Genomic DNA, 23040 nt, shown 5'->3' on the forward strand with positions numbered 1-23040 from the left:
GACAAAAAGATACATCTTTACAGTCACACACATAAACATGCCTGGTACTGGGAGGTAGACAGTATATCAGTACAGAAAGACCACCACTTGGTACTAATGGCACAAACAGATCAGGCAAGACAGCATCCAGACATGCTATAAGAAGACACCAAAAACTCAGGTTCTTACCGGCTCTTCCTCTGGGTGCTTGAAAGTAAGCAAAGGTCAAAGGTTAGTGGCAGAATTCAGGAACTGCATTGATCCACAAGGGTCCATCATACTTTTTGCAGTTTATTTGCTAGACTCTGGAGTTCTGGAACCTCAGAACTTCTGGAGCCTAAAAGGTCCAGATAAAGGTATTTAAAGGGTTTCAGGTCGGGTTAAGGCCATTTCGTTGGGTAAAGTTTTGGGCTCAGGTTGGGCTTCCCTTTGGTTATTTTCAAATGTAATTTAATAAGACGTTTCTCTCTTTCTCTCTCTGACTGTTCTGCATCCATTTGTTATGTTTTGCAAATAGACATGCACTTCCCGGGGGGGGGGGGGGGAAGAGGGAAGGAGACAGTGTGTAGCCAATGAATTGCATTATCCTGGTCTATCTTAAATTTGGCACCACTTTGGGTTCAGTCGGGTTGAATCTGAAAGGATAGGTTCAGATTTTCTTGTTAATACGATAATCTCATGTCATATGTATTCTGAAAGAGTTACGGGTCACTGTAATCTACACAAATCAGAGTGTGTATCTTCCAAAGTTACAGTCTCTTGGTATATTCTTATGTTATATTCCGTCTTCGTTGTTGAGCCAGGGCGGAGGGATACAGCGCATCCTGGGAGTCACATGTAGGCCTGTTGCCAAGACGCAGTGCAGACAGGCACTACACACGACTGCCAGGATGAAGATACCCAATTAATTAGGATAATTCTAGACTTTTGAAGACTTTTATTAGCTTTGGCTGAACTTCACAATGTGTTTTTGCACAGATCAAGGATTGTGGATTCCCAAATAACCAGCACTGCCAGAAACCACTGATTAGAAGTTCAAAGGTCAGCGTGTGTACTCAAGAGAGCCAGAGAAAAAACACAAGAGAAAGGGAGACCTATTTCAATCAGTTTACCACAGATGTTAACATCTTCTGTAGTATTCAGTGAGTTGTCCAACCCCCTATAGAAACGACAGTCACTTGCTACTCAACACTATGCAATATTAAATCCCCATAAGTATGTTGTTTAAGCCATGGCTACATGGAATATCATACACTTGGAATACTGATGACAGAAAGCAGTCTTATTATATTACAGTTATGTAATCTGTTATCGCAGCATAAACACGCAGAGAGATTTATTACGCAGGAGACCGGGGAGACACCAAACCTCTGAGTCACAGAGAGAAAAAACTCTGGCTGGTATATCAGAAATTCCACTCGCTGGTTCTCATGAAAACCACCTCGCTGTTTATGTTTCTGAAATGGAAAATCCATCTCTTATCTGCTCCGATCCATCCCTGCCCTGCCTTTCTCTCTGCACGCTGTTGTGCCAACATCGTCCTTGTCTCTTGTTACTACTCGGGAGAAAAAGACTGCTCTCTGATATGAAGGTACGACAGGGACTAAAGCAGGGGTCTGCAACCTGCGGATCCGTAGCCAGATGTGGCTCTTTAGCTCCTCTCCAGTGGCTCCCTGTGGATTTATAGAAATGGAAATGAATAACTGTTTTTTGTTTTTATTTATCATTGTTGTAGGTCTATAGTACGACGGTACGACGGAGTATTAGGGCCACATTGAGGAAAAAAAATAAATCTAAGATTTAGAGAATAAAGTCATAATATTATGAGAATAAAGTCATATTTTTCAAGAAATAAAGTCGCCATATTATCAGAAAAAAATTCAATAACACGTCAAATTACTGCTTTATAACCTATGACTTTATTCTTGTAATATTATGACTTTATTCTCGTAATATTATGACTTTATTCTCGAAAAAACAGTTATTCATTTCCACTAATTTTTTTAAAACTCCACAGAGCAGATGTCATTGAGTTCAATGATTTCTTCTTGAACTCTGAGGAGGAGGAGGTCCTGCCAGATCTCCTGCTGCTGCTCCTCAGCCTCGAGCCTGAGGAGCTCCAGGTGATGATCCTTTAATCGCAGCAACACACGGCCTGATATGGCGTGTTTAATTATGGCTTTCTGGAGCGTGTCCATGTGGGACTGGAGAGGGGCTAAAGAGCCTCATGTGGCTCCGGAGCCGCAGGTTGCAGGCCCCTGATCTAGTATATCTACTATTTTGTAAGCATTCTAAGGGAACTATATACTTCTCTGAAAAATGTGAAAATTACAATGAACCTTTATTATCTATATCTAGTCCAGAAGCGAACCCCAGCCCGTGTTAAACATAAGGAAGAACTTGTAGTATTCTCTGCTAAGTTAATGGTTGGATGATGTTTCAGTACCGGTGTAATGCAAAGTGTAATGTGCTACGCAATCTGCCCACAAAACGTCAGCTAAAAAGGCACGGTAGGTAAAAGGTCAATGCTGAGAAAGACGTTATTTAGGGTATGGATTTCATATGTTTTTGCATACAGAAAATTGAAATAACCCATGAAATTAAAGAAACAGTACTAAAAGTGAAACAAAATCAAGGTCTGGAAGGGGGATGGAATTTGAATCAGTGATGTCTGGTGATATTTGGTGAGCTCACCTCATCTCCTTCCTCTGAGTGCTGCGAGAGGTGGTCATGGTCCATGATGCCAGCCTCGTCCTCCGTGGGCCCGTTGCCCACCCGCACCCCTCCGAACTTCTGCGTGCCCTGTTGGGTGAGTCCGGTGCATGATGAGGACACGCCTGTTTGCTCTAAAGTCTGCTCTAGATTCTCTGCGGGGGTTTCTTCCCTCTTCTGGGACTAAATACAAAAGCCACAAGAGCTGTGTCTAGCTTAAAGCAAGCCTTAGGTTCAACGCTTTCTTCTTCATTTGCTTCATTTGTTTTTAAAGTAACAGGGCACCCAGTACAGTGAGTTAAAGGCTTTCATTCCAAAATGAAATCCATCCGCCACTTGTGAAACATGACACTGCTCATTGGTTGAGTTAAACCTCAAGAAACACAGTCGAGGACTTTTATTTTGTAATGTACAGCTTGTAACTGTAAAACTTTAAATGGCAGAGAAGAAATTCTGGTCTCAGTATGACTAAAATCATTTCCTGTTGAAGCTACCAGCAACATCCTGATACCGTCTAATATTTACTCGTCTAAAATGGCTTTTATGTGCTTGACAGCAGGCTAGTTTGCTCTGGTGGCTAATTTGGATCTGGAATGTCAGCTAGCTAGCAATTTTTTTGATAACTTGATAACTTTAAAGGCAGGGTTGACGATGTTCTCCAGTCTCCACTATTTGTTCTATTGGTTGAAATGGTCTTTACACCCCGACAGCGATCTATTACTGATGAGCTCTGAAAAAGGACTGGAAAAGAGCCGTCATCTGTAGCTGCTGTAATCCTGTAAAAACGTCTACCAATCACTGACTCGAGGTCCGCTTGGAAAGAACCAATCAGATGCCTCCCTGCTCGTTCTCTACCCTTGGCGTGCACCAACCTGAACTCAAAGCGTGTCGCCGCCGTCAAGTTTACTGGAGAATGGAAGAGAAAAGTCAGCCCTGCAGTAGCACTGCCGCGGTTACTTGTCATGAGGTAGCGTTGTTGAGTTGAGGTTTAGACGGAGCTCCTGAGGTGATGCTACTTTCAAATTATGCTAGCTTTCCAACATCGTCGACCCTATCTTTAATGTTAATGTTGCGACACGAAAATCAGAAATGTCACTGACAAAATGTCTTTAATTTAACTTAAACTATAATCAACTTACTAAAATGTAACAAAAGCTAATACATTTTTGGCATAAGACCGGGTGTAAATAAAGGCGAAAATGCCAAAAAGTAAACTAAAAATATATAAATAGACCAGGTGCCAAAATGTACACTGAGTAGCACTCCACTTACTTAATATGTAGGACTCATCTCATGAACATGGTTAACACGACCGTAATTCTTTAAAGGTCCCATATTGTAAAAATAGTATTTTCATGTCTTTTATATTATAAAGCAGGTTTAAGTGCGAAATGAATACTGTGAAAGTATCAAACCGCTCAATATACGGAGAAATACACACAGCCCGTCTTCAGAAATTGTGCGTTTGAAACAAGCCGTTAGGATTTCTGTCCATTTGTGATGTCATTACACGGTTTTAAATGTAAACATTCTAAATGTATCCCAGTTTATTTCCTGTTGCAGTGTATGTAAAAAACATCAGCTGACAGGAAGTAAACATGGACCCAGACTGTTGCCTAGCCACGCAATTCCGTTGCAATTCCGTTGAAATGCACTAAAACGGAGCGTTTCAGACAGAGGGTGAATACAGGCATATTCAGGCAGACAGTATGAGGAAAATTAAGTTTTTTAACATTACAGCATGTAAACATGTTCTAGTAGAAACACAAAATACTACTATGAACCTGAAAATGAGCACGATATGGAACCTTTAAAGTTGGTACTGATCTTCAGTCTGACTGCATTTCTGTGAGGTTTAAGAGAGCCAGTGAGCACCAGGCCGATACACCAGGTATTTCAAGAAATTCATATTTGTTGGATACACGGCAATTTTGGATAAAAACTTGTCAAATTTACGTGTAGAATAAGAGGATAAAAGTGGCAGCTCATCAGCTGTCAGGGTGCCCTCAGTTCATTTCTACCAAATTTTCCACCAAAATATGAGCGTTTCCAAGGCAGGCTTTAAGCATGTTTTCATGGCAACCACGAACACAACCAACCACATTAACAATGTGCATTGAAATGAATGGCAGAATAGGAGTGGAAAAAAAAAAAAAAAAGGTTATACCAAAGGTTATAAATGTTATTCATCAAAGGTGGCAGTAAGGTTATATAGGTGGGGTCAGATCCACATACCAGGTGCTTTTTCCACAGGTGCTGACGCCGAAGCACCAAAGTTTTCACAATCAGCATACAGGGTACACATGCAAGGGCAATCAGCACCAACAAAATCTGGATCCCCATCTACAGATTCAAACAGAGAGAGGTTAACAAGGTGATGGTGGTGATGTGTAGCAATGATCAGAAGATGCTAATTCCCTGAAAGGATCCTGGTGAGGCCTGACTATCTCCTCCCCCCCTCACTGCTGGGACAGAAAACACAGCATTTTTTTTCTTTTGTCTCATTCTCATTCTTGCGACGCAGGTTTGTTACAGTTATTTGTTGTTCTAATCTAACAATAGAGGAGGCAGAGGAGCAGAGGAGCAGAGTACAGCAGAGACTCCGGTCCTGGAAACCGGAGTCTCTGCTGTACTCTGCTCCTCTGCCTGCTTGCCTTCACTCACACAGCGCGCTTGTTCTCGCTCTTTCGCTCAGCTCTCACGTGCATGCACGCACACTACAAACTGCAGAAGAGTTAGTTTAGCTCTGAGAATATCTAGTGAATGTACAATACAATGTGAATGTATAATTACAATTAAAGCGGTAACTTCCTTCTATCTCTGCATAGACTCAAATGAAGGAAATATATCAATTCTGGCATTAAAAAAATAAATTTCAAAATCATACGACCAGCTGTATCGGAGGTATTTCCAATACTGGTATCGGAACAAAATATTATTTATTTATTTATGTAGTATATTACTATTAATTATGCTATTATTATTGTTCTGCTATGAGCTGCTGTGCACCTCTCTACCAGGGTTCAACCACACTAGTGCATGAGGGAGAGGGGCAGGAAGCTGGGAGAGGCAGGAGGGTGGATGAGGGGAGGGAGCACCTGTCCCCTGTAGAGGGGCTTGTTTGTGGGGTCGTTGTAGTTGAAGAGACACATGTTGATGAAGTGGATGAGCAGGCTGGGCGCGTCCTTGGAGGTGAAGGCGTCGTAGGCCGTCCACTTGTAGAAGACCAGCAGGACGAGGTAGCCGAACAGAGTGGACATGAAGACTATCTCTGGGATGAAGCCCAGGAAGATGTTCAGCGGCTTCTTGAAGTACCTGCAGAGCGGCAAAGTCAGTTAACAACACAAACAAAGCAGATTTTAAGAAGTCGGTGATGGAGAATCTAGCGTGCCATTTGTTGAGTGGTTTCACTTTACTGATGATGGCCTGCAGTGAAAATATCATCAATCAGCAGGTGAATGTGAAGGAGTTAGATAGCACTGGCATTGTCAACCAGAACAGTTTCCAGTAGGGTAATTGTTTCATCATACTCCATCAGTGTTACTGTATAAATTCAGACGGATATAATAACAGTGTTTCATGTGGGGGCGATGTGGACATAAGAAAATTTGTATTAAAACACAGTTTAACCCCCTGACACCCGCGATCCCGACTGACCTAACTGTCTGTCAGAGGCTGTAGCAGGTTCAGTTTCAGGGCTAGAGTAGAGATATCATATGATATCATATGAAACTAGAAAAAACCTAAGGAATCCATTGGTACCAACCAGGTCATGCTACCATGTCAGGAAGGAAGCTAAATAACACTCCAAAGTTGGGTAAATTTTAGCGAGGAAAATCTGGCATAGCCAATTTCAAAAGAGTCCCTTGACCTCTGACCTCAAGATATGTGAATGAAAATGGGTTCTATGGGTACTCCACTTAAGGTAAGTCTCCACTTTACAGACATGCCCACTTTATGACAATCACATGCAATTTTTTTCATGCAGTATAAATGTGTTATTTTCTCCTATTCTAAAATGATGTATCTGAATATTTCTGCATACTGGGGTCCCTAAACAACACAAATTGGGTATTACTGTAAAGCTGAGACTCTTGTGGATCCAATGAGCCCAACTGTATTCATGTGTGATGATGTTAGTCCCCATAGGAGACATTTCATTGACCTCACTGTATAAAATGACCTGTGGTGACCTCTAGGATAATCACAGCCTGATGAAACTTTACAGCCACAAACTAGAGACCTAGAGCATTCAGAGGATGGATGGATCAAACTAGAGACCTAGAGCATTCAGCGGATGGATGGATCAGACTAGAGACCTAGAGCATTCAGAGGATGGATGGCTTTCCTAGCTACATTGACAATAAGGGGGTTTCTGAGCAGTTTACACAACAGAAGTGCTCGCCATCCAATCGCCAAAAAATGCAATTCTTGAAGAAATCTCCAATTTTCAAAAGTTATTGATCCCAAATCACAGCATGGCTTTTTCTATGGTGTTCTTCAAGGTCTTGGTGTCTTAATGTGGTATTTTGGCGTGATTATTGATCATTTTTATCAATTCTCCAGTGGTAAAAATAGTTAAATTTAGCACCAAATCTATGTAACAAATAGTATTAACCCCAAAAATTGATGAAACAACTTATGAGACATAATAGAGCATGGGGATGACCATCATATACTTAAATCATAATGTTCTAAGCCCTTATACACTTTTACAATTTATTTTAAATAATACATTTATTAATGAATTTATGTTTATTTCTGATTTATGACTAGAACAACTTGACAGACAGCGCTGAGCTGCATCTCAGATTAATTTTCAGGTTCCCAGACCTGCTATCTCCCCTTAAAGACGCCCTGTACACCCCTCAAGAAGACAAAACGGGTCTATTGTGGTGCTCAGAGGGTTAAAAAGTTATTTTCCATTACCTTTTAAGGGACTATAGTACTGACAAAAAGTGAGGACATTGTTTTAAATTTGAAGTATAGTACAACCAAGGCTTGATCCTTGGTATCTGAATGCAGTTTGGGTCCCATCCAGACTTCCTGTGTTTGGATGTTTTTTGGAAGCACACACCCACAGCCTAACTGCACCTATGCAATCACGTTAATTTAGGCTGCATCATTTTATCTGTCTAGATATTATGCACATGAGCATATAGTCTAGCTAACAAGACGCCTGCCCTGTTTACCTAAATTGTCTGCTTTTTCTTTTCTTTGTAAAATATCAGAGTAAGCCAATTTTCCTCAAAATTGTGCCGTTTACTTGTAAGATGAACTCATTGGCCTTCACGGGTCAAGTGACAAAAGTGTAGTGCAGCAACAACAACAACCACGTACGTACTGAGGAAGTGGATCGGACGTTTTCTTTTGTTTTTGTTGCTGTGGTGGCCACAGGAAACACTGTTATTAAACCTGAGACATAACTCACATCCGATCACACAGAAATCATACATACTAATAAAGGAATATCTTATCTTATCTTATACATGTATACTGCTGGAACCAGTGGAATTCACTCCTCATATGTTAACTTTTTCTTCAGCATCAACATCAACAGGTTGCTGTCTGTGTATCTGTAGTCACAGAGCAATAAGGAACTGGAGGAGGACTTTTTTTATGGTGTAGATTCACTAAAATCTAAACAGATATTCCAAAAAACAGAGCCCACTTTCTGTGTACATTACATAAAGCATGATGTGAAGTCTGATTTCAAAATCTCCAAACATTTTCCAACAAAAATCTGTTTGTTTCACACCATCGGTAATTTTTTTTGACAATATATATATTGGCAGTGTGTTGAAAACCCGTGGACATACAGGCAAAAAAACCTCACAAAAACAGTTCTGAGTCATTTTCGGGCCTCAGTAGGCTTCAAACGAATTTCATGTCACTTTCAGTGTGGTCCAATCTGCGTACTTCAGTACTTACACTTACTATTTTGAGTGCATAAGTGCGTTCACACTGTGAAGTACGGCAAAATGCAGTGCACTCGAAGTACCCGGATGTTGTACTCAAAATGGTCAAATCGTTGAGTGTGGAACGCTGGACACTTTTCACACTCAATTGTCGCCATTTTGGCTACGTAGCGGAAGGGGCGGGACCACGACCACTATTCAAATATGTGAAAATGGCGGCAGATGATGCAGGAGCTTTTGCGGTGCTGAACAACGTACCTACTCATTTGATTTCATTTTCTGTGTATTCTGGATCAACAAAGCAGGCAGATATTTTGGCGGGTAGTGGACGGGTAAAACCTGAAGGAGGCAGAATTGCAACACAAAGGATGCCAGCTGCCGTAAAACCCCGAAGAAGAAGAAGATATTTTGGCGGGTAGTGAGCCGCGGTGAAATGTTGTGATCTTCATTTCCGGTATGTGCGCGGCAGAGTGTTTGATTTGAGACAACCCTACCCCGTTGAAATTCACGCACTACTCAAGTAAGTACAGAGTGCACACAGTGCACTACATTGAAGTGTACTTCAGGAAGTATGTGGATTGGAACACACTGTTTGTCCGCTAATGGCGGCCATCTTTGGTAATAGGTGGACTTCCCTGGGTTTGAACTTCTCTCTCAAGCCCTCTTTTTTCATTCTTCCCACTTCCGTTGTTTCCTGTGCAAACAACTGAGGGAAACACTGTCCAGACGTGTGTATGATTCATTTGATCTCGCCCCCCTTTCACAGGCTTTTCGAGTGTGGCCATTAAAATCCTGTAGAAAACCCTTTTGCTCGTAGTGACGATGCTATAAGCCTGTAAATAACGGGAGTGAGAACTGAGAAAGACACCCAGTGGTTCAGGTGTATATGATCAGCATGGCTGTTGAGTGTAGTACTTACAGGTGGTTTAAGAGACTGAGAGACACTCCAAACAGCATGTGGACGACGCCCAGGATCACAGACATCTTCATCTTGAATGAGTTGAGGAAGGTCAGCTTGTTGGTGGCAACATTCCAGATCTGCAGAGATTACACAACAAGGTCAAATGTTTGAGACCAACTAAGGTGTGATCATTCCTTAGTTTTTTTTTTGTTTTTTTTTTGCATTAGGGTGCACAAAACCAAATACATTGGAAACTCAATATTATTTGCTCCTTTGTGGTAATTATTTCGGTCATTCGGCCTACTCATTCCTACTTAAGATGTCAATCTTATAAGCATTTTTTAAATAGGCTCAATAATTTCCTAAAACAGCTGGGCACAGTAGCTTTTAAGACATGTCATTCAAACAAGAGAAAATAGTGCATTTGTTGGGGACTATTTTCAGTGGCGGATTAATCCGATAGTAGTATAATAGTGTATGTAGGATTGAGTCAAAATAAACTACAGTGTGTGTGTGTTCATGGTAATGAAGGAACATGTCACCCAGTGTGGCTCATTGATGTGTTTTTAATAGTGTTTGGACAACAATGGAGCTCTATGGCAAGGAGGAAGAAGAGATATCAGGGTTTGATACACACACTTTGTTTTCACTGTGATTCTAACCAGAGAAAACAACTTCCAGCTATTTATTTTTGTTGTTCTAGTGAGTGTTAAGATTTTTACCGGGTCAATTCCAAGTGGATAAGGCCCACCGAACACACCAGGAACAGCTGGGTCTAACTGTAGAACTCCATTTCCATCAAGTGTCTCGAACCTAGGACAGATCAGCAGGAGAAGAATGAATGTATTGAAATGAAGAAGATTATTTTACATGCTGCAGGTTTTAGAAGGAAAAGTGATACCCTTTAGAACATGAATCTACCATATAGAGTATAGTAGTAAGATAAATAAAATCATGTCTGTGAATGGTATATATGATGACAGAACAGAGAGTGGGTATACCTGAATGGATCTGACTGGTGTCAGAGGGTTTCTAAATGATCAAGCAAAAGTTAATTTCCTGACAAGATCAGTTTTCTATGTACTGAATCTGTAACTTTATTTTGCAGGTCTGTAATTTCCTAATTATGTCCTGGGGAAGTTTCCTACTGTGCAAAACTGTGCATTACTTCTTGATGAACAACGGTTCTCAGTGGGCAGATCAGTGAGCACAGGCTTTAGTATATGTTTCTGAACAGGCACGATGGTGTCAAACCAGGCCAAACTCGCTGTGACAACAAGACTTCAGGAAGTCACTGCACTTGGCTATTGTCCGGCAATTATTGGTTCCAGCACGTAACTTCCCCAAAACCACAAATTGTCGTTTTTACATTTCTGTTTGTGTGCAGATTAAACAAACATAATTAATAATAATTAAAGCTGCAAGCAGCGATGAATGGGCCCTCGCACCTCCCGGCGCGTCGGGGATACTGTTGGGACGCCGATCGACGGGCCAGGCCCAAGGAAACCGGAACTCTGATGAACGCTATGACGCCTGCCACAAGACTCTATGACAAACGGTTCATGAGTTATAGAAAGGGGCGTGGCTAACGTCTTGGGGCGGGGCTATGAGTCTATTTTTGCATGTACATGTCCTCAGTACTGGACCACCATCATACCTGAGAAATTTGGGGCAGATCGGACTATGTACAGTGGAGTTACAACAACTTCCTGTTTCATGACGAATGGCTCAAAATGGCCGCCACGCCACGGTCAGGTCGTTCAGTGAAAACTCACTATTTGAATACATTTTCATCCTTAAGGTCTTAAGACGGTCCTGACCAAATTTCAAGTCGTTCTGATTAAACCTGGAGGAGGAGTTTGTTAAAGTGCACGGCCTATAAAACGTTAAAAATGTTGAAATACAATCGCACAATAAATTCAAAATGGCTGACTTCCTGTTGAGTTTTGGGCATACCTCCAAGAGGTTTTGTTGTGTGTCTCCACATGTTACAGCTGTCTGCCAAATTTCATATATGTAGGTGAAACCAGAGCGAGGGGCTCAATTTTTCCAACTTTCTAGGGGGCGCTAGCGAGCCATTTTGCAACACCCAAGCCCGAGACCCTTAAAATATCAAATTTTTCACCGCGTCTGATAAGTGTGCCAAGTTTAACAACTTTTTGATTATGCTAAGGCCCTCAAAAAGGCGATTCATTTTAAAAAAAGAAAAATAATTCCTACAGTTTCTATAAGGCCTTCGCTGGCCCGACGTTGTCGGTGCTCGGACCCTAGTAATTAGTAAGTTTCAGAGGTGTTGGTAGGTGTATTTCTTCCCTTTGAACTGAACCAGGCTAGCTGTTTCCCCTGCTTCCAGTCTTTATGCTAAGCTAGGCTAACCACATCCTGACTCCAGCCCTGTACTTAACACACAAACACAAGATTGATATCCATCTTCTCATCTCACTCTCAGAAATAACTTTTGACAATTGTTATGGCAAATAATTACAAAACATAGGCGTGGTGCTGAGCTTAATCTATCGATTTGTGGTAGATTAACTTGAAGAAAACATGAGTGAAAGGAATCAGGGATGTGGGTCATCTTCAAACAGTATGAGTCCAAGCAGGTGTTGGTGGCTGACTTACGACCAGTTGGCTCCTTTTGGGCCGAACATGGGCCTGACGCTCCATCCAGAGCCGAACATGTTGAGTGACTTTGAGAAGCAGTCGTTGTAAATGATTCCGGTGTACATGGAGAAAACCCCCATCAGCAGGATGATGTAGCGACCAGCAAACACCATGTTGAACATCTACGGAGACACACACACGATATAAATATCACGTGTCTAATATGTGTATTGTTAGGTTGACCTGTAAATTACTTGTTTATGTCTTACTGTACCTCGTTGTCACTCTTCTGGGCGACGAGGCGACTCTCTCGGATGACCAGGTAGAGGGCGGCGCAGGTCATAAGCGCGCCGTGACCCATGTCGCCAAACATCACCGCAAACAGGAAGGGGAAAGTAATGATGGTGTAGGGAGCTGTAAACAGGTGACACACATCAAGAGACCGCAACGCAATCAAAACCACTCACAGTCCATCACCTTTGGATGAATTAAAATATAGATAAATTAATTTCTGTAAAAACCTGGATTGATTTCCCGGTAGTTCCCGATTCCGTAGGCGTCGACGATGTTCTGGAAGCCCGACGTGAACTTGTTGGTCTTATTGAAGGTAGGTGGAGTTTGCTTGGTCTGCATCCTGTTGAGAATGGACGGCACTGTCGAGCCACTTCTCTCCTGTCAAATAAAGCCCTCGCTCATCAGTCATGTTGTAAGGGTAAAGACCAGAGGACCTGCCGACGCCTCCACACAACCTCATGTCTTATAGTAAATTCATGTCAGTTTTAAAGTCTGTATATGTTTGGTGTTTGTTTTGGCACTTGTAATTAATTTTTACTCATTTGTCTGCAGGACAGCGCCCCAATATTGTTCTCCAACTGACGCGCATTTGTACCGACTGACGATGGCGGTACTGTAATTTGATTGGTGCAATCATATTACAGTTTAGTTGGGGAGGAACTGCAAGCTGTGTGCTATCATTTCAATTCCAACAGCCTAACAGGCTGGGTAGAGTTTAGGTTTGAACCAGCTGGACTGCTTAACTCCGTCTGTGACCAAAGCACTCCAACTGTTAGAGCAATATATGCACAACAGATGTCATCAGAATTAATATTTTCTTACACAACAAGTGAGGAAGATTCAACTTTAACACAGCGAAAGACTAGCAGAGATGTCCTGGTTATTATATCAGTGGGCAAATATGGCATCTGAGAAGTGAAGCCAATGCTGAAGTGCCTTAAACTTACATTCTTTCTACCAGCCAGCAGGGGGCGACTCCTCTGGTTGTATAGAAGTCTATGAGAAAATGAGCCTACTTCTCACTTGATTTATTACCTCAGTCAACATTGTAAACATGAGTTTATGGTCTCAATCACCAGTTTCAAGTCTTCTTCAATACAGCATGATGTTCATTTAGTAAATTATGGTCCCATTTAGAGTCCAATAGACCATAAAGCAGGGGATGCTTTAGGGCGGGGCTACCTTGTGATTGACAGGTCGCTACCACAGCGTTGTCCGGTCTGGGAGTTGTCCGTGTTTTCTTCTTACAACTTTAACCCTTTCACAGTGTGTTTTCAGTTTGTGACAGTTAATTATAACCTTTTTGGTCGCCTAAAAATGTCATTTTGGTCGTACTTAGATCCACCCTCTTGTGTCACGTAACCAAGATGGCGACGGCCAAAATGCCGAACTCAAGGCTTCAAAACGGCAGTCCACAAACCAATGGGTGACATCACTGTGACTACGTCCACTTCTTATGTACAGTCTATGGGCTATACAGTATACTGATATTTATGTATGTATGTATGTGAACTGCTACTGACCATATAACTGATACATGTTTTCTTTGTTTCAGCACAGAATAAGAAAAGCATACTAGTGGATTGTAATATTGCTCTGTTTAGCAGCACGTAGTAAAACATATTGTAGCTCACAACAACAGGAAGCAGAGAGCTTGGGGGTGGAGAGATTTTACTCAGGTAGAAGTCAAATTGCTGGTATAAAAGCATAAAACGTATAAGATAGCTCGCATGACTTTACAGATGCAGAGAAATATTTGATACCTCTACACTACACGACAAAAAGCAAGAATATGAAACACACCAAACCAAACTCACCGTCCCTCTGCGCAGAGCAAACTGGATGGAGTCCAGGTCCGAGACGGGACACCACACCTCAGCGATCAGACACTTCTGGGTGACATCGATGTTGCACAGGTTGAGCGTGTGGTAGATGGCCTTCATCTTCCTCACCTTGATGAACCACACCCGCATGGTCTTGGAGGCAGCCTGCAGCACTCGCTGACGGTGGTCCTCCGTTTGGTTCAGCACCTACAGGAGCATTAGATTGTGGTCTGGTCAACACTGGATATTTGGATGGTACGGGATTTTTTAAAATTTAATTAAAAGTTATTTCGGTGTGTTCTGTCTGTTTGTGTGTTGTGTCCAATGGCCTTTAACCCTTTGAGAACCACAAACCCGTCTTTGTCTTTTTTAAGGGGGTACAGGGGGTCTTTAGGGGGAGATAGCAGGTCAACAGTGGAATTGAGAATTGATAAAAATGATCAATAATCCCTCCAAAATACCACATTAAGACACGAAGATCTTGAGGGAACACCATAGAAAAATGATTTGGGATCAAAAACTTTTTGACGTTTGGAGATTTCTGCAAGGATTGCATTTTTCAGCGATTGGATGGCAAGCACTTTCTGTTGTGTAAACTGCTCAGAAACCCCCTTATTGTCAATGTAGCTAGGAAAGCCATCCATCCTCTGAATGCTCTAGGTCTGTAGTTTGATCCATCCATCCTCTGAATGCTCTAGGTCTCTAGTCTGATCCATCCATCCTCTGAATGCTCTAGGTCTCTAGTTTGATCCATCCGAGGTCATCACAGGTTATTTTATACAGTGAGGTCAAATTTCAAATTGCACTATATGCAATTCCAATAACCAGACTGTTTAGGGACCCCAGTATGCAGAAATATTCAAATACACCATTTTAGAATAGGAGACAATAACACATTTATACTGCATGAAAAAAGCTGCATGTGATCATCTTGAAGTGGGCATGTGTGTTGGGAAAATACAAACATGTCTGTAAAGGGGAGACTCGTGGGTACCCATAGAACCCATTTTTATTCACATATCTGGAGGTCAGAGGTCAAGGGGACTCCTTTGAAAATGACCAAGACAGTTTTTCCTCACCGGAAAACCCTTCCAATTTCTCTGATAGGTAGAGTGAATGCAATTAAAATGATCTGTCTCCCTCAACTGTTATACCTCTTTCAAAACATACCTATATATCTTACTAAGAGCTTTTTTTAAAAACTTGACTCCATAATTCTACCATTTATCTGGAATTATAAATCCCATAGAATTAGGAAAGACCACCTGTGCAAGCCTAAGGGGGATGGGGGACTGGCTCTACCAGATTTCAGGCTATATTATTGGGCAGCAAACATTCGATGTGTTTCCTATTGGCTGGATGAAACGATTGTTCTTGACAGCTGGCTGGATATGGAGCGGGAGGACTGTCTACCCAGCTCACTTGGTGCTATTGTAATGTCTCCCATTCGTCTCAAAAAAGCATGTTATAATTACAATCCGATTATTCATAGCACTACTCAAATTTGGAAACAAATAACCAAACATTTTATACTTAGAGCTCTATCCTTTACACTTCTGATATCGGCAAACCCGTCTTTTACCCCTTCAACCCTAGATGGAGCCTTTGATCAATGGAAAGAATCAGGACTGAGTAGTGTTGGGGACTTGTACATTCGGGGTACGTTTGCTTCCTTTCAGCAGCTTCAGGAGAGGTATGGGCTGTCAAAAACAGATTTTTTTAGATATCTCCAGATTAGACACTTTGTGAAAACTCATCTTCACAATTTTGAGGGTGCAACACCTGATAAACTAGACCAGTGTCTGAGAGACTGTATAGTAGATAAACATCCAGTTTCATTTGTATACAATACATTGCAAGACCTTCAACAAGTAGATGTGAGCTCTATAAAAAAGGGCTGGGAAAAAGACCTCGGGATAGAAATAGCAGAGAACATTTGGGACAAGATTTTGAAGTATGTTCACATCTGTTCTTTGAATGCCAGACACTGTCTGATACAGTTTAAGATTCTGCACAGGCTACATTACTCTAAAGTAAAGCTACATAAAATCTTTCCAGAAACGTCACCAAGATGTGAGAAATGTGCCCAAGCAGATGCAGATTTACTTCATAGCTATGCACTATGCCCTAAAATACAGGACTTTTGGGTTGCAATATTTTCATTCTTTTCTAAGATTTTTAAAGTCCAATTAAAACCTGATCCACTTTTGGTTATACTAGGAGCTTCCGAAAGCTCTAAAATCCTACAGAACACACAATATCATCTCCTGTCCTATGGTCTCCTTTGTGCAAAGAAACTGATTCTCTTGTTCTGGAAAGGGACAGAGGTGCCAACATTTAAATCCTGGATAACAACACTGACTGATACCCTCCACCTAGAAAGGATCTGATACACCCTTAAAGACAGACTGGAGGTATTTGAAAGGATTTGGAGACCGATGATCTCCTTTATAGGAGGGACAGACAATTAAGACGCAATAGACACATAGTCTTTAGTACCCGAGGTAGCACTGCTCAGGGATGGGAGGGTTCGGAGGGGGGGTGGGTTACACCTGTTTATGTATATACTGTATGTCGCCAATGTCTCCCTGATTTGTTTGCCTTAGGGTGTTGTCTGTGTTTTTTTTTCTGTTTTGTTTTGTTTTCCTATCATTACGTATATTTTTTGTATTTGCTTGTCTCCATTTTGTTTGCCATTAGTTCCTAGTTTTGTCTGTTTTTGTTGATATGTATAAAAAACGAGGCATGATAAACACCCCACAAAGTTTGTATCACTGATATGCACATGTTTCTTAATAAAAATATTTGAAACAGTTTTTCCTCACCAAAATTTAGCCCAACTTTGGAGCATTATTTAGCCTCCATCCTGGCAAGCTACCATGACCTGGTTGGTACCGATGGATTCCTCAGGTTTTCTAGTTTCATTTGATATCTGCATCTTCACTCTAGCTTTGACTGAACCTGCTACAGACTCTGAAAGACTCAAGGTCTCAGAGGGTTAAGACACTTGTTGTTGCTTGTCGTCAGGGTTTTGTGATATGAACATAATGTGAACTAAACATCTGGAATGTGAAGTGTTTGTGATGTAAACATGTTGACATATAGTAGATTGATTTTACTGTACTGGCTCCCAGACTCAAGTCACGTTTATGCACAGAATCAGATTTTCTATGTAAACCTGAGTAAAATGCTCTATTGTAGCGGGGTGTGATACATTGTATTTGGTTGGCAGGCTGAGACTTGAGCAGACCTCTCAAGCAGAACCAGGCCTTTTTTCCAGGCTTAATAAGGGCAAACTTCAGGGAACCACAACGCTATGAGACAGGACAAAAGCTCTTTCACAGATAAGAACTTAATGCACGAGAACACACCCGTCTACACTCTGAGGGCTTTTGTTATTTGATTAGAAATACATTTTTCTCGAGTAAAACTGAACACAGACATCCTGTTGTGCAAAGATTCTGATTAATGTCTTGTTGTTTAGTGAGCAGCTGTGGAACAAAGAGTACAAAGATCCTTTGAAAGAATTATTCAATTAAAAAAAAAAACTGCATTGCTAATGGTAACAATAAGCAGGCTTCACTCCAAGGTCAACCACCTCTATTGGAACTCTCACTTTACTCGATTTTCATTTTTATTAACCTTCTTTTGGTTTATTTAATGTGTGTGTGTAATGCAATAGTGACGGGAGGTAAAGAGCCATCATAGTGACACACATACCATCTGGAGGTCGTCGATGCGACTGTTGACTCCAGCCAGCATCTCCTTCCTCTCCTGTGGAGTCTCTGGACACGGGTAGAGTGAGGCCCGGAACCTGGAACAATACACCCATCAATTCACAGCATCTAGCACATACCGTACTGTACTTTCTCCATGTTTACTGTGTTTACATGTTAACCATTGAAAGTCTTAAAATGTAAACCTCTAGGACTCATATCTTGTGATATGTGACAGTAGGGACATGCCTAAACCTTCTGTCCATAAACTGTGACATCTGTATTTTTGTGGGATAAGAAATTTTGCATTTAGAGCTGAATGTAATGTTCAGCTTATTTTAAGGCATCTCGCTCTATGACACCCACCCCTCACAGATCTTCTTCACCCTGTTCTTCAGCTGGTCACCTTGGAAGAAGATAATGAACACTGATTTGTGGACCTGGTCTCCCTGTTGAAAAGAGAAGAAGTGTTCAGATAACCCACACTCACTTAGACAACTCACAGATGTATAAGTTTCTAACATGTGAGCATGTCAATTATCATACGTTATGAATGGGTATGAATCATTTTAGTATACTTCTTAATAGGTCTCTGTACTAGTCTCTATGATTGTGTGTGCTGACCGTGGCGGGGTCCTCCAGAGGGTCCTCAATCTCTGCCTTCCTTAAGAAGACGTTACCGCGACACACTCTCCACAGCATCCTCTCAAAGGTTGGAATCCTCTCCCTGCTGATCACTCCTGCCACAAACCTGCAACACACCGAACGAACAAGTGATCAGAGTAGATAACACAAAAAGACCATAGTGTGCACACAGTCAGCCTTTTGATTGATAGCCTGTGCCTTTTCAGGCATACTGTATACTAAATTGTATATTGTATATACTGTTTAGACTTATTGTATTGTGTGCGATGACTGAAAAAAATACTACTACTACTACTACTATTGGTTATTTTTCATTACTAGCAAATGATTTAAAATTATTCTGATGTAAAACACGATTATCTGATAATATAACTGCTGAGGGACGAAACAATCTGGGGAAAATTTGACAGATTTTTCAAATAAATCACAAACTAATTAGTCAAAAGAAATGTTTTGACTACAAATGTCTTTAGTTGAGGACATCTTAGTGATCACCAAAACATGTGCAATGTGTCCTGTGCAATTCAAATGACTATTTCAATATTTGCCAAGACAACTGGAGAATGTGTGTTAGATAATATGATTTGGTCCTCGTGCTTTACCCCAGTCTGAGCGGGGCCCCGCGGCCCCCCTCACTGCCCTCCATCAGGGCTGATGACTCCTCCAGCAGGTTGGGATCCTCCATCTACCAAAGACATGAGGGAAGACCTCAGTTACTTCATTTACATCGATTATCTATCGTGCTTCTGGGTGGGTTGTGTGTACGTCTGAAAGGGTGAAATAAGCGAACCTCATCAAAGAACTGCTGCGTCCGACGGAGGATGTGTTTGAGCTCCGTCAGCTCCAGGAAATTCTTCTTCAGGGCTTCCTGGTTGGTGTTGATTTCCTTCAGTTCGTTCTCCAGCTTCTCAAAGGTGGCCTGCCAGTCACATACACAAAACACACTGTGCTCAGAAAATAAGGCCTATTTAATAGGCTACGTATATTTCGAATAATAGTAATAAAGGGCCAGTGTATAGGATTTAGGGGGCTTTATTGGCAGAAAAGGAATATAATATTAACAATCATGTTTTCTTCAGTGTATAATCACCCTAACCACAGGGAACGTCAGGAGCGCGTGGCGGCTGTGTTACCTGTTGTTTTTTGGCTGGACCGCAGAGGGCCAGCCCTACAAATGCAAAAGTCTGTCACTGACTGACTGACTGACTGACTGACTGACTGACTGACTGATGAAGTTACAGGATTGGTCGGCTAACTGTTGGAGTTTCCTCATTGGCCGTTGCTCTTTCAAAATGAAAAGGTGGAGAACAGTTCTGTGTTTATGTTTTCTGGGGAGCGTGTCAGCGGTTCAATGTATCATTACATAGTGCTGTTGTTGTACATGTGCTATTGTTTATGTTCATTTAAGTTACATTATGTTGTGCTTCGTATTGTGTTACCGTACATTCACACGAAGCACGGAGCAAAATTTGTGCCTCGCTTTCCTCCAGAAATAACCTCTGTTGCTGCTTTGTACATGTTGTGGAAGTCCCAGATATGTCAGAAAACCAAACGCCGTTGTGTCTGGGTTCATAACGTCACCTGGCGGTGAGCTGTACTTACATACTGTATCTGTATCTAGCAAGCCACACGTCGCTACTGTGGTATGAACCCAAAATAAACAGACTGTGCTGTGATTTAATTGCAATAATATATAATAACGACGTTATGATGTAGATTTGTAAAAAAAAAACGAATTCATGCTTTGTCAAGTCTGTCCGCAACACAACAAGCAAACAACTTTTAAAATGCTTGTTTTCTGAACGGAGTTCGGATTGATCAATGCCAGGCTATACTAACATTGTAGCTACACCATCATCACTCAACATAACGTCATCTAGGCATAAATACGTCAGCGACGTTGTTGTAAACGGATCAAAGGTGAAGCCAAAATAACTACATAATGATGCTGATTAGTAAAAAGTCTGAATTCATGCTTTGTCGGGTCTGTCCGCAAGACGACAAGCAAACAACTTTTAAAATGCTTGTTTTCTGAATGGAGTTTGGATCGATCACTGCCAGGCTATGCTAACATTGTAGCTGCTCCACTAACACTCCATCTAGGAATAAATACGACAGCAACAACGTCAGTGATGACGTAAACGTTTGCAAAGTATGTATATATTGTTACACACCACTTATATGATGAATGCTTTTGATACACATGCTTTAATAAAAAAATGAAAGACTTTTAACCTTGCATATTGTATGTCACGCTAATACCTTTTCACCTTGTGTAAAATGTATAATATACTGAGTAGTAAATGTTACCATTTACTATTACTGATTGCCATTTCCTTCATTATAATGAAGGAAATGCAGCCGCCACGCGCTCCTGGCGTTCCCAGTGTGGACGAAGCGTTAGAATTGTTGTGTTTGTTTTGAATGAGCCGTTTATATTTACATTAGGACTGTGTACAAGAATCGGCGATACGATACATATCATGATGGGGTTACGATTCAATATATTGCGATACAGTAAGCAAGGCGGTATACTGCAATTTTTTTATCTAATTTTAAGAAAACTGTCAGAGTGTAAAGAACACACCACCACATGCATAAAATCTGAGCAAAAAAAGTTAACTTTTTTTTGCAATCAGAACAGTGGGTTTGCATTTATCACATTCATCTTTGCATGTAAACTATTAATTAAAAATTGATACAGAGATTTTGAGAATCAATACAGTATCACAACACATAATATCGTGATATTCGATTTTTTCAATATTTTCTTACACCCCTGATCTGCATTAGGGTCCTCTCCACGCAGTCCGCCATGTTGCGCCACCATGTTGCTACACTAGCACAGAACGGACAAACAAACACTGGCTGTAGAGGGTGCCACCGTAGTTTTCCTACACGCTTGGCACACGGGAGAAGTTTCAGTTGGTTGCAATCTGCAACCTCACCGCTAGATGCCACCAAATCCTACACACTGGACCTATGCCTCGGGTCGGCACTGGGAGTATATAAAACTCAGAATCCATCAAAATCCAGCTTTGAATTAAATTCACGTTTGTCAGATGTTATCCTTCTCTGGAAACTATGTATGGGCAGCACTTCTAAGCTCAGTGTCCTTTGGCTATTATCTTTTACAGCCCTGACAAAGGCCATATAAGCAGTACCTCAGAACACAGAGCCCCAAGAGGAGGATGTGACTTGTCTTGTCACACTGTAGGTGATGCTGAGTGGGGTGTTTTTGGATTATGACAATGCAATTCTTTGGGTAATCGGTGTCCCCCTCCTCTGACCATTGATAAAATGAATGTAACAAATTCATCTATTAAAATAATAATGATTGATGATGAGTGATAATGATTACAGGGTGCAGTCGGATTACCTCTAGATCAATCATGTCCCTGGGAAAAGGCACCTCTGGATTTTCTCCCGTGTCCACAGTTGGGATACTAGCTTTCTTGATCTCCTTCTCCACAAACCCTGTTCAGCAGAGAGAAACCATGGTTCAATATCTTACCCATGTAAAACCAAGTTCTGTATGTTTTTCCAGATTAGATGAAGAAAAACGTTATAATTTTCTCGCTGAAACTCCTGTAATTTTGAAAAGTGTTACAGGTTTATTGCAGGTTTCATGGCCCTGGGAGTGGTAAAGCTCACTCTATACATACGTAAAAACAAAAATATCTAAACCCTATTCATGTGATCTTAATCTGACAGCAGCAGTAAAGGATCAGAAACTGAAACAGGGCTGAATCATAGGCAGGGACTACACTTTGCCTTTGGCCGGGCCGGAGGGTTAAAGGAATAATTCACCCACAAAAAAATTCTTGAAGAAAACTTTATTTGTCTGACATGACTCCACGGTAAACGGAGGATCTGAAAACGGAGTAAATCTTAGATGAATTGAAGTACATGGGGTCCAGGTTTAACAACAGCAAAACTTTATCAAAATATCTGTTTACAAATTCTCAAACAACTCGTGCAGTATAATCTAGGGCCGGGACGATCCACCTATCTTCTGATGTGATACTATCACGATACTTGGTTGCCGATTCAATTTGTATTGCAATTTTTAAGTATTGCGATTTCTATAAGTATTGTGATTCGATATTACGATTTATTGCAATTTTTGTTAACTTTTTTAACAAAAAGTTGAATCATACACTTCTAGGGACTTTTACTTAGGAAAATATCTAAATGAATCCAGTAAATATGTTTGATTTTCAGCATGTATGTAGTCAGAGATGTCCTGAAGTCAAATATATCAGTCACTGTCAGGCATTATTTATAATAAATATTATATAATTTCCCTCAAAAAAAGTGATATTTTCTTTTTAATTTATAAGGGACATGTAATGTTTTATACTTCTGCTGAATATAATCCAATTAATCTTATTTCCATATATCTATTTTGTATATACAGTTCCTTTTGGTAACACCTTATTTTGAAA

At 41.0% G+C, this 23040-nt stretch overlaps 1 protein-coding gene and 1 long non-coding RNA gene across 4 annotated transcripts in view; one reads left to right on the forward strand and one right to left on the reverse strand.

The window, feature by feature from the left end:
- Positions 1 to 23040, reverse strand: part of atp6v0a1b (ATPase H+ transporting V0 subunit a1b) — a 53752-nt gene that overhangs the window by 24988 nt on the left and 5724 nt on the right. For 2 of the 3 annotated variants that reach the window (XM_037755268.1, XM_037755269.1), the window contains 16 exons: positions 21972 to 22069; positions 19383 to 19511; positions 19195 to 19277; positions 18572 to 18698; positions 18314 to 18396; positions 17952 to 18045; positions 14226 to 14438; positions 12636 to 12786; positions 12389 to 12528; positions 12133 to 12296; positions 10233 to 10323; positions 9529 to 9647; positions 5790 to 6006; positions 4927 to 5034; positions 2674 to 2874; positions 169 to 186 (listed from right to left, as the gene is read on the reverse strand). In XM_037755268.1, coding sequence (XP_037611196.1) covers positions 169 to 186; positions 2674 to 2874; positions 4927 to 5034; positions 5790 to 6006; positions 9529 to 9647; positions 10233 to 10323; positions 12133 to 12296; positions 12389 to 12528; positions 12636 to 12786; positions 14226 to 14438; positions 17952 to 18045; positions 18314 to 18396; positions 18572 to 18698; positions 19195 to 19277; positions 19383 to 19511; positions 21972 to 22069 — 2036 coding nt within the window. The remainder of the gene's footprint in view (positions 1 to 168; positions 187 to 2673; positions 2875 to 4926; positions 5035 to 5789; positions 6007 to 9528; positions 9648 to 10232; positions 10324 to 12132; positions 12297 to 12388; positions 12529 to 12635; positions 12787 to 14225; positions 14439 to 17951; positions 18046 to 18313; positions 18397 to 18571; positions 18699 to 19194; positions 19278 to 19382; positions 19512 to 21971; positions 22070 to 23040) is intronic. The other variant, XM_037755270.1, reaches the window with a different exon arrangement.
- Positions 9330 to 20568, forward strand: LOC119479531. Its single transcript, XR_005204695.1, has 3 exons — positions 9330 to 9341; positions 9376 to 9384; positions 20345 to 20568. It is a non-coding gene; the product is annotated as an uncharacterized LOC119479531 (long non-coding RNA).

This window comes from Sebastes umbrosus, chromosome 20 (genome assembly GCF_015220745.1).
Source record: "Sebastes umbrosus isolate fSebUmb1 chromosome 20, fSebUmb1.pri, whole genome shotgun sequence".
Classification (NCBI taxonomy): domain Eukaryota; kingdom Metazoa; phylum Chordata; class Actinopteri; order Perciformes; family Sebastidae; genus Sebastes; species Sebastes umbrosus.